The 16231-nt window shown below is 35.0% G+C and overlaps 1 protein-coding gene across 2 annotated transcripts in view; it reads left to right on the top strand.

Moving 5' to 3' along the window:
* Positions 1-16231, top strand: part of TBC1D32 (TBC1 domain family member 32) — a 189602-nt gene that overhangs the window by 147358 nt on the left and 26013 nt on the right. For both annotated transcript variants that reach the window (XM_068985227.1, XM_068985228.1), the window contains 3 exons: positions 7250-7319; positions 9044-9159; positions 10692-10846. In XM_068985227.1, coding sequence (XP_068841328.1) covers positions 7250-7319; positions 9044-9159; positions 10692-10846 — 341 coding nt within the window. The remainder of the gene's footprint in view (positions 1-7249; positions 7320-9043; positions 9160-10691; positions 10847-16231) is intronic.

Here is a 16231-nt window from a genome sequence, read left to right on the forward strand (position 1 = left end):
GATTAATTATCCATACCATTAAATAACATCTATGTTCACACAGTACATCTGTGTAACAATTCTAAATCTGGTGTGATTTACAAGTACACATATATGTAATTAAATCATAGTGATATCTAATGCAGATTTGGAAAAGGGATAAAAGTGATCATAAGGAAATGAAAGCAAAGAAATGAGAGGAAAACACAAGGTAGAATAAAACAAATTAAGGTAGATGAAGAGAACTGATAACTTGCTTCCTGCTTGTGAGTGGAATAAAGCACTGAGGCATCTGATGTGCATTATATTGTTCAACCCTGTAGCTACCCTTGAACAATATGATTTTGAACTGTGGAGGTTCAGCATGCAGATTTTTTTTCCAATAAATACCTACTACAGTACCACCAAATCCATGGTTTGCTGAATCCATTGATGTAGAGCTGAGGATATGGAAGGCCAATTATAAAGTTATACTTGAATTTTTACCTGCTGCATGGGGTTGGCACCCTAACCCTTGCATTGTTCAAGGATCAGCTGTATTCTGTGACAGCAGGTGTATAATCATCACATTTAAAAATTGGGAAACTGAGATTCAGAGGGAAGAAATTAGGACTAATGAAGAAAAATTTGAAGAAAACTGTCTATGAAGAAATTACAACTTTATGAACAAACCTGAAAAAGTATGTGAAAAAACATACAGGGATTAATGATCAAGTCTGTAAGAGAGGAAATAAGTAAGAAGTGGTAATCATGGAAATTTGAATGGCCAGAGGGGCTATCTTCAGTAATATAATCTTCAAATTCTACAGCTCTCTTTGGTACATTGTTCTATTGGGTTATATGTTCTGTAGATAATCTAAAATTAACATTATGTTGTATATGTTATCTAAATATTCAACAAGGCTGATTGCTCAGTGTGCATGCATTTACTACCCTCTGTTATATTTCTAAATTATGATGAAGAGATCTCAGATGTTGGCCTTACTGAATGTATTATCTAGGCAGTTGTTGTTGTTTAGTCACTAAGTTATATCCAACTCTCTGTGACCCCATGGACTGTAGCCCACCAGGCTCCTCTGTCCTTGAGATTTCCCAGGCGAGAATACTGGAGTGGGTTGCCATTTCCTGCTCCAGGGGATCTTCCTGATCCAGGGATGGAACCTGTGTCTCCTGCACTGCAGGCAGATTCTTTACCACTGAGCTACTGGGGAAGCCTGTTATCTAGGCAGATAAACCCTGAATGTGAATTTAAATTCTTAAGAGGCTCCAGGTAAACAACTATCCAATGGTGTTTTAGAGAATGAATGAAAATAAAGTGGCTTCCTGTTGATTGATTACTATTTATTATTATGACATGTGCTAAGTTTGTTGCTAGTATTGTTTTCTTCTCATGGCTTTAGATATCCCTGTCCTTTATCATTAATTTTTTGGCTAGTGAAACAATGGTTTGCAATCACAAAATTTTACTCTATTTACTTTAAGTAAACAAAAACCATGTTTTGATATAAAAGATGTTTCAAAGCAGTCGCTAGATAGATATATTTAGTGTTTTTTCATGTTTCTTGAAATGAGAAATTGATTGGCTTTTAAAAAATGACAGCTTGCTAAACCCTAAGGTAGCTGAAATTAGAATAACACAGTCATCCATCTGTTGTTAGCTCCCTCAGGATTTCAATCCATTATAAAATTTGCAAATCTGGAAAAATCAAATTAGTTTGGCTGTTTATCCCCTTAAAGAAAGAGGAGAGAACAAACAGATAAAAGTTCTGCACATTTGCAGTTTGTAACTCCGCACAGGTGCCTTTCCAAGTCCTAACAGACGTTAACTGTTTGTCAGCTCATTTTCCTGGAATGTGTTGGAGATTTTTCCTTCTATAATTGCTTCTTTAAAATGATAAATTAAGTAATCCTTTCAGGGTGGTAAATATTTCAATTTTATCCTTTTTCTCTTTATGTTAAACAAAATTTTGGAAAAATATCAGGGAACTTTGCATTGTTTCACCTTTCCATTATTAAAATATTTTAAAATTTATTATATATAGTTAAATGTCCATTATACTTTCTTTTGATATTCAGTAAATATGCTCTTTTCTGTCTTAATTTTATGGAGGATATTTGTGAGTATGCTAGATAATCTCAAGGAGGTATATAATATGAATGACCCTGTCCACAAGGTGGGGGGAAATAGAGCATGTATCTAAAATGATGAATTGAATTTAATTTGCAGCACATGGTAAATAGAAGGTAAAGAAATGGAAAACTGACATTTCCCAGCTGGCTGCTTTGTTTCAGGCAATGTACTGGAACGATTAGGTTAGCTTTTTGAGTTGAGATTTTGTCAAATGAGGGATTGTGTGGTAATGTTATAGGTATTCAGTGGAGAGTGATCAGTGTTAACTAATGTCATAGTGGAAGATTAAAGGAAAAAACAATGATAGAACTGCCTCCTGGGCTATGACAGCTGAAAGAAATAGGAAAGGGAAGGAGTCTTGCAGGCAAGGGCAATTGTGTAATCAATGACATGGAAAAGAATAACACTTTTTTCCAAATAATGCTGACTATATTAGTCGGGCTTTCCTGGTAGCTCAGTGGTAAAGAATCTGCCTGCAGTGCAGGAGCCACAGGAGACACTGGTTCAGTCCCTGGGTGGGGAAGATAACCTGGAGGAGAGCATGGCAATCCACTCCAGTATTCTCGCCTGGAGAATCCCCATGGACAAAGGACCCTTGGGGAGTCGGACATGACTGAAGTGATTTAACACACGTAAGTTAGGAGACTGAGATACTTACACTAGCTTACTGGTCATAAGGAATTAAATTTTATGGTGGTAAAAACTGAATAAAATGGATAGATAGCAACCCTATATTTAAAAAGAAGGTACAGAACCTTCAGGCTTATTTTGGGTAAGGAAGAAGGCAGGAGGAAATGGACTGGTTGGCTTCTTTAGAAGTAAAAGTTTTCTGGCTCTGATACTGATATAGCAGGGCTTTCAGGAGAGTCAGTAAACAGTCACACTGTAACAGCTCTTCTAATACTGTATTTGTCATCCAGTGGAGATATGCTTTACTCTTCTGAAAATTTGTTTGCTGCTGCTGCTGCTAAGTCGCTTCAGTCGTGTCTGACTCCGTGTGACCCCATAGATGGCAGCCCACCAGGCTTCTCTGGCCTTGGGATTCTCCAGGCAAGAATACTGGAGTGGGTTGTCATTTCCTTCTCCAGTGCATGCATGCATGTTAAGTCGCTTCACTTGTATCCAACTCTGTGTGACCCTATGGACAGCAGCCCACCAGGCTCCTCTGTCCTCGGGATTCTCTAGGCAAGAATATTGCAGTGGGTTGCCATTTCCTTCTCCAGAAAATTTTAGTTTCTCACTATTAGCCAAGTGCCAGCAAAACAGATTTAATTTCTTCTATTCCTGCTCTGTGCTAGCTTTCTATATTAAAAGTAGAACAGTATGTATTACCACAATGAGTAATTTCAGTCAACATTAAGTTAATTTTTTCAACTCATTTTGTTCTGAGATTATTATATTTGTAATTAAAATGATTGGTTATTATAAATAGTTAATGCTGAGAATGAATTAGGCATTGATGAGTAAGTAGGGTAAGTCTGATGCTATAGGTATCATTGGTTGATTGACCTTTATTCAGTAACTTACTTTGTTATGCTTCGCAGTGACTCTGGGGAATGGGAGTTATATTATCTTTTTGTTTCCTGATTTCAATATACAGGAAAAAAGATGTTAAATTCATATCTATTTGCATCTCCACCTTGCATCTTGTTTGATATGTAAAGCACAGTTTTTGTTGTTCACTGGATGTTTGTTCATTTATTCATTCAACTCCTCATTCATCCTCTTGGTGTTTATTAAGCAGTGTATCACTTATTGCTATGTGTCGCACACTATTATCCACATTTCAGTAAAGCACTGGTTGCCAGCAGTGTATCAGGGTCCCCTGAATACATCTATGTTTATAATTGAATTTCAGTTAATCATTTTGCTCCATTTTATTTCTGAAGATTTTAATTCCTGCTTCATAAATCGTATTTAGTCCAAGTTAAGTGTAACAAAAGATTTTTTCACTCAACTTTTGTGGTCCAAGATCCATTTCTGCCTGTCAGGTTGTCATACTGTATGTCAAATACAAATTAAAATTGAAGCTTCTTTTTAGATATATACCCATAAACCATTTTCTGACCGACATCCTACTAAAAGAAACATTCAGTGGAATTTTATTCACTCTGAAGTCACCTAAATCTTTATCATCCTAGTAATTTTTTGAGTGGATATGTGATGTTTGTTTTGGTATACTTAATAGGTCATATATTCTCCTTTAAAAATCTTTTTGGAGATTTAACTGGTACCTTCTTTAAAATAAAATTTGTGCAGCAAGCTATGACTATCCAATTGAAACTATCTCTAAAGTTCTGTTTAACTTCTTTAAGTGTGGATTTCAACTCAGTGCATAGAAGTAAACTGTAGAGGTCCATCTAAACTGTAGCTATCACTATGAAATTTAGCAACATTGCTAAGACTGTATTGTGAACAAAATAAGTATAAGTCAGATGTAGCTTATCAAGAAATTAACAGACACTTATTTTTTTTAATTGTTATTTATTTTTGTCCAAGGGACTCTCAAGAGTCTTCTCCAACACCACAGTTCAAAAGCATCAATTCTTCGGTGCTCAGCTTTCTTCACAGTCCAACTCTCACATCAATACATGACCACTGGAAAAACCATAGCCTTGACTAGATGGACCTTTGTTGGCAAAGTAATGTCTCTGCTTTTGAATGTGCTATCTAGGTTGGTCTTAACTTTCCTTTCAAGGAGTAAGCATCTTTTAATTTCATGGCTGCAATCACTATCTGCAGTGATTTTGGAGCCCCAAAAAAGCCTGCCACTGTTTACACTGTTTCCCCATGTATTTCACATGAAGTGATGGGACCAGATGCCATGATCTTAGTTTTCAGAATGTTGAGCTTTAAGCCAACTTTTTCACTCTCCTCTTTCACTTTCATCAAGAAGCCTTTTAGTTCCTTTCCACTTTGTGCCATAAGGGTGGTGTCATCTGCATATCTAAGGTTATTGATATTTCTCCCGGCAATCTTGATTGCCGTTTCTCATGATGTACGCTGCATATAAGTTAAATAAGCAGGGTGACAATATACAGCCTTGACGTACTATCTTTCCTATTTGGAAACAGTCTGTTGTTCCATGTCCAGTTCTAACTGTTGCTTCCTGACCTGCATGTAGGTTTCTCAATAGGTAGATCAGGTGGTCTGGTATTCCCGTCTCTTTCAGAATTTTCCGCAGTTTATTGTGATCCACACAGTCAAAGGCTTTGACATAGTCAATAAAGCAGAAATAAATGTTTTTCTGAAACTCTCTTGCTTTTTCGATGATTCAGCAGATGTTGGCAATTTGATCTCTGGTTCCTCTACTTTTTCTAAAGCCAACTTAAACATCTGGAAGTTCACGATTCATGTATTGCTGAAGCCTGGCTTGGGGCATAGCCCTATAATTAATGCAGAGCATTGTTGGTGAATACGATCATCATTCTGGTTTCAAAAACCTGTAGAAAACATTGAGTAGTCTTCCTTGCTCAGCCTCTTGCTAAGAGAAGTGCAGAAGTAGTATCCTTCTTCTCTAGATGCAGAGGTTCATCTTCCAGCACCATAATGGTTATAAGTAGCAAGGGATTCTTAGCTATATAAACTGTAGCTTAATTGCTATCATTATGAAATTTAGCAATATTGCTAAGACTATATTCTGATCAAAATAAGTATAAGTCAGATGTATCTTATCAAGAAATTAACAAACACTTATTTTTTTAAATTGTTATTTTTGTTTAAGAAATTACCCCTTTAGGCTAGGTAGTTGACCAACCAGTCTGGTTTGCCCAGGACAGTGAGAGGTTCCTTAGGGCTTGAGACTTTAAGTACTAAGTTCATGCAAGTCCTTGCCAAACTAGAAGTAGGTTACCTTTACCAGGAGTGCAGAAAGATGAATTATTATTGCTTTAAAGAGTAGATAGTCAATAACAGTGATATTTAATTTATTTGTACCTATCTCTCTACCTGTCTACCCATATTTTAAAATTCAGTTTGAATGCTACTTCTTCCTAATCTCTTCCTCTTATGAATTCACATAATTCTTCACCTGTATCATTTTTGTTCCACTTTGCACTTTAAAACATCTTTATCTGAATTTTCTATATACAAATTTTATCTCTGACACTGCATGGAAAGTTCTGTTAGGTCATGATGTATGATTTATCTTTTATCCCTTATAGATTCTAGCATGGTGCTCCACACCTACTTTATAAGAAGGGATTTATTAAAACTATGGAATAAATTCATGAGTGAAGTAGGTGTATTGTTAATATGAGATATACCAGTGTGTAATAGGGAAAAAAAAAAACAAACCTGTCAATACAGAATTCAGAAAACCTAGATCTGTCACTAGGTAAATTTGTGATTCTTGGCAGTTCCCTTATTTATATGTGTGAGAGTGTGTGTGTGTGTGTGTGTGTGTGCACACACATGTGTGTACACACTATAGTTTTGTCGGCCCAAAACTGAAAGTTTCAGCTACACCCTCCTTGCTGTCTAGTGATGCTATTGACTCTAGTTTTTATTTGGTCATCCAATGTTGTCAAAGACTAGTCCAAACTTTCAGCCTATCCTGTAGTCAGTCCTCTGTACTGTATACCCCCCTCTCACTTTTGGAAGATGACCACAATTTGTACTCTATCAAGAATATCTGTATGCAGGAATAAACTTGTTCAGTCCACCTTTGTAAATTGCTGTACATTTTAAGTAGAATAATACCAATTATTCCTTTTTGACACTGACCACTTAAATATTTAAGATGTAAACAGCCATACTTAACCTATATTTGTAATTCAGAATCTTATATATGCATTGCTTGATAAAAATACAATATTCTAGACCATTTTTGTGTTATGACTTTTGTGTTTGGAGAACCAAGTAAAAGTAGATTGCTTGAAAATTGTGATTATTTGTTTTGTATTTAATATATTTTTAAATGCTATTTTATAGGCCAAAAAAACTATTTTGTAAAAGGTTTCCTGTTAATTTTTTTGAAAAATGTAACTGACAGCTCTTACAAGAACAGGATTCATCAGTGTGTTTTGAAGATTCACATTAAAATATGTAAAAATATTGCTTTCATCAATTTTCAATTAAAATGTGATTATTGTGCAGACTTTTATACATTTTTATAACCCAGTGTTCTATTGTTTTTAGCTACTGATGCAAATGTGAAGAATGAAAATCTTTCATCTGTGCAACAGCTTGGCATTAAAATGACTGTCAGGTATATTATAGGGAAATATTTCCCTGTGCATTTCTAGAATTTGTTTTTATCTAGCTAATATGTGCTTAATAGTATTTAAGTTAACAATCAACTATTTTGTATAGTTTAAATACAGAGTTTATCATTCAGAAAATGATAACTTTGTTTTGAGGATATTGGCACATGGTTAAATTACCCTTGCAGGTAAATCACTTATGGTTCATTATTATTTCAGAGGCTAATTACAGCATATTTAAGTCTCTATGATGATCAGGTTTTTTCCAAAGAAACATTTTAAGTATCAGCACATTGGTAGCACAGTCATACCACTTGCTAAACTATGATTAATTTTTATTTTCAGGCTATAACTATAGTTAATGATTATAAAAGTATCTTAATGATAGATGCATAAGTAAAAGCAGAATAAATAAATTATAGTAGTTTGAATTTTTCATACTCAAATTACAATTTTCAAAGGAAACGGACAAGCTAAACAGACTGGGTGTTAAGGTATGAGTCCTTCATTATTAAATGGGGATCTTGACAGGCCCATTCTATCTGTTCTGTTGGATCATCTTCAGAATTAAGTATAAAGAAGATACATGTGAAAGTGTTTAAAAAAGACTATAGATTGATAGCATTATAATAAAATCTATGATAGTGATTCTAGCACATCCACCTATATCACATAGGGTATATATCCCACTGGTTATGTTTTGTGACCCTATACCTGCCTTTTATACTGTAATGACCTATTTCCATTCTAAAATGGAATCCATAGATAATATGAGCAAGCTAGTCACATTTTTTTTTCTAATTCAGCATGATGTCTTATTGTTAAGACATAAACGGAAAGTGATTTATAATGAAATGTTTGTGTACAGCTACACTATGAGACATAGCTGGCACCTATGAATCATTGTAGCTGTGGGGCAGCTACAAATGGAGGTGGATTTTATTTTGGTATTTCAAATATTACAAGAGGGTTGCCACTAACAAAGTGACTTTGCAAAATGATGAAAAGTCTTAGGAAGGCTTCAGGCAAAGCGAAGGAACTCTTTCCCTAACTTACACTTGGTTTCGTTCAGTGTATGATAAATAAGACTAATATATTATGGTTTTATATGAAGCACAATTAGTTTCAGATAATTATAAATAAATTTTTTATCTATACAAATAATAGGTAGGGCATTTATAAGTTGTTACTGTGCACGGCTGACTGTCCCATGTCTAACCTCCTGACACTCACTCATCAAGTATCAGTGGTCCTGCAGTCACTGTGGCAAACGGAAACACTCCCATAAACTTCCAAAACAGTGCCATGCTCATGTAGAGTCACTGGACTAAATGAACCCTAAAATTGCTTCTAGACTTAGCATTCTGTCAAGCTAGCCTGTCAGCATTCCATGTTATAGATTAAATTCAAGAAAAAAAGTGCTTATATTCTACTACTCATCTATAGTATCCATGTTTTATTCTTTCATCACTACTTCATTTTCCTTTAAAGTTACTGTATTTATCAGGTGAATACTGCAAATTCTGATATATCATAATTATCAGGTACATATATTAGGTGTTATTCTTTTATGAGTGCTCTGTATAATAGTTATGCCAAAAGTAGAAATTTGAAAACTTAAAACTATGAGATCTCAAGAGAACTACAGTTTGATGAATTTTTAAAAATGAATTTACTATGCAAGGCCTGACATTTTTCATTTTGTATGTTTTCTGGACATTTAATTTAGATATGGCAAGTTCCTCAGCCTGTTAAAAGATGGTGCAGAAAATGATCTTACCATGGTTTTAAAACATTGTGAGAGATTCCTGAAACAGCAGCAAGCTTCTATAAAATCTCCTCTTCATATCCTTTCTAAATGACTGACAGTACTTTAACTTTCTTCATATGCCTTTCAGAATTTTTGGACGGAATACTTTAAAACTTTTGTAGGAAAATAATACTTTAACCTATATTAGTGATTTGCTATATCTTTATAGTATTTTATTCTATTATTTTAAATAGATACTTTATTAGATTGAGTAGTAATGATTAAATTCAACCTTATTAGTTAAATCTTGAATAATTAGTTATTAGAACGTATTTTCAGGTGTATATAGAGTTCAGGTGTATATAGAGAAGATTTAAAATAGGTTTCAGTTCAATTCAGTCGCTCAGTCATGTGCGACTCTTTGCAACCCCATGAATCGCAGCACGCCAGGCCTCCCTGTCCGTCACCAACTCCCGGAGTTCACTCAGACTCATGTCCATCAAGTCAGTGATGCCATCCAGCCATCTCACCCTCTGTCATCCCCTTCTCCTCCTGCCCCCAATCCCTCCCAGCATCAGAGTCTTTTCCAAGGAGTCAACTCTTCGCATGAGGTGGCCAAAGTACTGGAGTTTCAGCTTCAGCGTCATTCCTTCCAAAGAAATCCCAGGGCTGATCTCCTTCAGAATGGACTGGCTGGATCTCCTTGCAGTCCAAGGGACTCTCAAGAGTCTTCTCCAACACCACAGTTCAAAAGCATCAATTCTTTAGTGCTCAGCTTTCTTCACAGTCCAACTCTCACATCCATACATGACCACTGGAAAAACCATAGCCTTGACTAGATGGACCTTTGCTGACAAAGTAATGTCTCTGCTTTTTAATGTGTTGTCTAGGTTGGTCATAACTTTCCTTCCAAGGAGTAAGCGTCTTTTAATTTCATGGCTGCAATCACCATCTGCAATGATTATGGAGCCCCAAAAAATAAAGTCTGACACTGGTTCCACTGTTTCCCCATCTATGTCCCATGAAGTGATGGGACCAGATGCCATGATCTTCGTTTTCTGAATGTTGAGCTTTACTGAATTCTAAAAATATGTGGACTTTCAAAATACTTGATTATGCTAATAATTTGACAGATAACCTAATCTAGAGAAAGGATGGTACTGTTGTGTTAATGACTTGAACAGTGTGTTTCCACAAAGCGTATAGTTTTTTCCTCTAGTCGCTGCTGATTTTGGCCTCCCCTGGACATGTCAGGAAATAGTATATTAAAATAGTTACTGTGCAAGTAGTTTTTTTTATTAATAAAGTTTAATTTTAGAATCTGCTTGCCAATGTAGGAGGCACAGGAGATGCAGGTTTGATCCCTGGGTTGGGAAGATCTGCTGGAAAAGGAAATGGCAAAAGAGGAGCCTGGCAGGCTATAGTCCATGGGGTGGCAAAGAGACACAACTGAGCATGCACACAGGCGTTTACATCAGTAGCTTATAAGCTGGTTGAAGACAAAATGAGGGCTAAGTATCGTTAATATCTTTGTTGATAGAGATTCTGGAAATGGATATTTATGGAGTTCTAATATTTCACCATGTAAGATAAAACATTATAGCAGTTCCTTAACCGTGCTTTTCAGTCTGCTTGCAGAGGAATTACACTAGCCATGACTGGTTTGTATCTTCTTTGTTCATAATAATGTTGGGGGACAAAGACAAAACATTCCGATTTCTTCAGCAGTTCTCCAGGCTTCTGACTTCAGCTTTCCTTTGGTTGCCAAGACTACATATTTCTGTAAGACTTCTCAGTCTGTTTTATAGGAATGTTTTAAATTTTAAGGAAAATCCTCTTTAGATTCAATAGGATCTTATTATTTTATTTGTAAAGTGTGTTATATACTCTGTATTCATTTTCTATCTGAACGCAGTTTTGAGTGAATTGTTTTGAAGATACACATTTGGTATTTTCTTAAATAATTGCTGTCTTACCTAATGATAACTGAATGAAGGATTAATAATAATAAGTGCATTATTAAATTTTAAACTTGTCATTTAATTGGAAAATTCCATATATAAATAGAAAACCTTTGAATGGATATTTTTATTGTTACTTTGTTATAATCTCTGGTTAAATTATAGTATAAGAAAATAATATGTTAGTTGAAATTTTATCCATATTGTATAGAGGAAAAGCATACTAATTTTCTAGACATTTTGCCAATCTATGATGAGTTTTGTTTAAGATATTATAGTGTATTTTTTATTTAAAGATTTTACTAGCTCTATGGGAACCAAGTTTAGTTTAGAGGGAAGTGTATTCCTAACTTATTCATGATTCTGCGTTTTGTTTTACTTACTTACTGCATTTAAGACCTCCAACTTGGGGAAAGTGTCCATTATAAGCCATGCTAGTGCTTTTCATGACAGACTGAATTTGGACAGCAGAGTCACACAGTACCCAAGAATAAGTTGTTAAAGGGACTAGAGAGTATTGATGTCAAGTTAAATGAAAGCATTTATTACATGTTCTTAAAATAAGTATTTGTGATAAAGAAAATAAAAGCAGAGCACCAAGGAATACATTAAATGTTAAAATTTTATAATTTATGTCTGAAATAGCTATATGCAATTCCTGAATAAGACTTTCTCCTGCTTGTACTTAACTGTAACTAGAAATTTGCTCACATAAAAGGAGGAACCAAAGACCAAAGAGGATGTACTAGCTTTTCTCCAATCAGTGGGACTGTTTTCCTTCTGTTAACCAGAATTTGGACAATGCTTTAAATTGTACATGAAGATTTAGAATATCTTAAAATGCTCATCAAAAGAGTTTTTACCTTACATTTGTAAATGAGAGAAAAAATTTTAAGTCCATCATACACTTTCATGTCAAGTATTTTGAAAAGATACCTACATGCCACTAGTTCTAAGTATTCTACTTTAGTGTTCAGATTGTGACCCTGCCAGACATCACCAGGGTACTGCTTTTAACTATAATTTTATAAAGTTGCATTTCTGATTTGACACTTTAAACCTTTTTTCCGACACATTATTTTACTTTCAACACAAGTGAGTTGCTCTAATAGCATTTCTTCCCCTAAAACTGAAATCAGGCAGTACTCTAATTGCTTTGAGTTTATTAGATTAACCATTTTGATAGCATCATTTGATATGTAATATAGATCTGTGAATGGAATGGAATGACATTACTCAAGGGTTTTAGAATGAACTCAGTGTAAAGCTTTATACCTTTCTGTTAGTGCAGCTATAACGTCAGTGAAGACTCATGCAGTGCCTTCTATAGTATCATTTTTTTTCTTTTCAACTGTAGATAAACCAAGTTGAATATTTTATTACCAGTAGTTTGTTTTACTGTCTTTGTAAAGCAAATAACATTCTGCTAACATTGCTCTTTCAGGATTCTGTCTAGAACTGTTAGCTAAGTGCAGTTACTAATGTCTGTATAATCACCACTCCATAGTTTAAATGTTTTTTATTTAAACTTTTAATTTAATCTTTTGGATTGGGTTTTTTGTTTTTGTTTTGTTTTTGCTGTGTCATTTTACTTGTTAGTGCATGCAATAGACGACTTAATATATTACTTTAAAAGTGGCCCTTTTCATTATATTTGTTCCATTGGTTCTAAGCATCACATTGATACTTTCTATGCAGGTTGACAAAATATACAAATATGCATTTGCCAAAAGACATGTTAAAGACACTTTAGCTTTAGCCATTAATAGCACAGACTTTTCCACCATCTTTAGCACAATACCATGTTAATGTAATTAACCTCAAAAAAGCTTCAGCCTGTTTGCCCTGAACCCCATTCCCTTGTTCTATTTTTTTTTCCTTTTGTTCCATGGCCTGTATTGATTCCAGATATGCTCCTTAATTTATGTATTTATTTATTACTTACACACTTAAATGTAATCTCTCTGGGGCAAGGTTTTGTCCACTGACATGCCCCACCATAATTATTCAGTAAATGTGCTGAATGTATGAATTAATATTTAGATAGATATGTATAAAATTCATACTTTAATTGAAGAAAGTAGGGAAAACTACTAGGTCATTCAAGTCCCTTATGATTATACAGTTGAAGTAACAAATAGATTCAAGGGATTACATCTGATAGAGTGCCTGAAGAACTATGGACGGAGGTTCATAACATTGTACAGGAAATGGTGACCAAACCATCTCCAAGAGAAAGAAATGCAATAAGGCAAAATGGTTGTCTGAGGAGGCCTTAAAAATCACTAAGAAAAGAAGTGAAAGACATAGGAGAAAAGAAAAGATATACCCATTTGAATGCAGAGTTCCAAAGAATAGCAAGGAGAGATAAGAAAGCCTTCCTCAGCAATCAGTGCAAAGAAATAGAGGAAACAATAGAATGGGAAAAGACTGGAGATCTCCTTAAGAAAATGAGAGATACCAAGGGAACATTTCATGCCAAGATGAGCCCAGGAAATGGCACGAATGGTATGGACCTAACAGAAGCAGAAGATATTAAGAGGTGGCGAAAATACACAGAAGAACTGTACAAAAAAGATCTTATTGACCTGAATAAACATGATGGTGTTGTCACTCACCTAGAGCCAGACATTTGGAGTGTGAAGTCAAGTGAGTCTTTAGAAGCATTACTGCATACAAAGCCAATAGAGGTGATGGAATTCCATATGAGCTATTTTAAACCCTAAAAGATGATTCTGTTAAAGTGCTGCATTCAATATGCCGGCAAATTTAAAAAAATTCAGCAATGGCCACAGGACTGGAAAAGGTCAGTTTTCATTCCAGTCCCAAAGGAAGGCAATGCCAAAGAATGCTCAAACTGCCGTACAGTTGTGCTCATTTCACATGCTAGCAGGGTGATGCTCAAAATCCTTCAAGCTAGGCTTCATCAATATGTGAACTGATAAATTCCAGATGTAAAGGTAGATTTAGAAAAGGCAGAGGAACCAGAGATCAAATTGCCAACATCCGTTGGATTATAGAAAAAGTAAGGGAATTCCAGAAAAACATCTCCTTCTGCCTCATTGACAACGCTAAAGCCTTTGACTGTGAATCACAACAAACTGGAAAATTCTTAAAGAGATGGGAATACCAGACCACTTTACCTGTCTTAAGAAACCTGTATGCAAGTCAGGAAGCAATGGAATAATGAACTGGTTCAAAATTGGAAAAGGGGTATCTCAAGGCTATATAATGTCACCTTGCTTATTTAACCTATATGCAGAGTACATCATGCAAAATTCCAGGCTGAATGAAACAAGCTGGAATCAAGATTGCCGGGAGAAATATCAATAACCTCAGGTATACCACCCTAATTGCACAAAGCGAAGAGGAATTAAAGAGCCTTTTGATGAAAGTGAAACAGGAGAGTGAAAAAGCTGGCTTAAAACTCAGCATTCAAAAAACTAAGATCATGGCATCCAGTCCCATCACTTTATAGCAAATAGATGGGTAAAATGTAGAAATAGTGACAGACTCTTTTTCCTTGTGCTCAAAAATCACTGCAGATGGTGACTGCAGCCATGAAATTAAAAGATGCTTGCTCCTTGGAAAAAAAGCTGTAATCAACCTATGAAAGTGAAAGTGAAAAGTGAAGTCACTCCATCATGTCTGAGTCCTTGTGACCCCATGGACTGTAGCCAACCATGGGATTCTCCAGGCAAGAGTACTGGAGTGGGTTGCCATTTCCTTCTCCAATAATCAACCTATACAGCATATTAAAAAGCAGAGACATCATTTTGCCAACAAAGTTCTGCCTAGTCAAAACTGGTTTTTCCAGTAGTTATGTACATATGTGAGGATTGAACCACAAAGAAGGCTGAGCACTGAAAATTGATGTTTTTGAACTGGTGCTGGAGGACTTTTGAGAGTCCCTTGGACTGCACGAAGATCAAATCAATCCTGAAGGAAATCAACCCTGAATATTCATTGGAAGGACTGATGCTGAAACTTCAATACTTTGGCCACCTGATGAGCTGACTGATTGGAAAAGGCCCTCATACTGGGAAGGACTGAGGGCAAGAGGAAAAGGGAGCAGCAGAGGATGAGATGGTTGGATGGCATCACTGGACATGAATTTCATCAATGGACATGAATTTGAGCAAGCTCCGGGAGTTGGTTATGGACAGGAAAGCCTGCTGTGCTGCAGTCCATGTGTGTGCATATGCAGTAAATCACTTCAGTTGTGTCCAGCTCTTTGCAATGCATGGGTAAAAGAGTAAGGTAGGACTGAGTGACTGAACAATAGCAACAAATGTAAAAGACAGTAGGCTTTTATTACTTTAGAAAATGTATTTAAGAGAGTTCCCCTACATTCTTAAAAGTGTTATAAACAAATTGCATCAAAAAGATTTTAAAATTTGGCTTAGGAGAAACAATATAGGAAATAATGAAATATTAAAAGTTTTCAAAAATTTATAAACTCTATTACTGTGAGATAAAAATAATTTGAAAAAAAATGTGTCCTTAAGCCATTTAGACAAGAAGAACCCTTTAATGTACTGATATAGTTAAACTATCTTCCAATTTTGTCTTTAAGAAAATTCTTCATGAATGATAAAATAATCATTCTTTATGGAATTTCATCAAGAATCAGTTTGACTAATTGTTAACATCAAAGCTGTTAATAAATATAGATTAAGAAAGAGCAAGAAATCAGTTATTTCCATGGAGGAATACCTAATCTCAAATAATAATTATAATAAAAATAGCAATCATGTATGCCTTCTCTGTTAGTTGAAAGATGAGAAAGGATAACAAATTAAATTCAAATAAAAACTGAAGTATTTTAATTCACTTAGAAACAAAACTTCCTTGATGATAAATCAGGATAAAGTTGCATTCTAATTAACTAGAGTAGTTCTACAAGAAAGTATCATGGAATAGGATAGTCACTTTATATTCATTTAATTATTTTACATAGATAAGTGTGTGAATATCTGATTCTTCCTTTTCATAAAATAAATTAATAATAATCCAACACAGGAGATTTAAAGTTAAAAATTCTAATAGCATTGAAATGTTCATTTAGATTTAAATGTTACAATCATCAGCATGTCATGGCACACTTGTAACCTATTTGCAAGGGATTAACAGTAGTAAGTCCTGTAACCAGTCACTGGGAAGAGGATAAGCGTTAAAGTCCTTTCCCCTTCATATATGTGACTTT

Source organism: Capricornis sumatraensis, chromosome 13 (assembly GCF_032405125.1).
Source record: "Capricornis sumatraensis isolate serow.1 chromosome 13, serow.2, whole genome shotgun sequence".
Classification (NCBI taxonomy): Eukaryota; Metazoa; Chordata; class Mammalia; order Artiodactyla; family Bovidae; genus Capricornis; species Capricornis sumatraensis.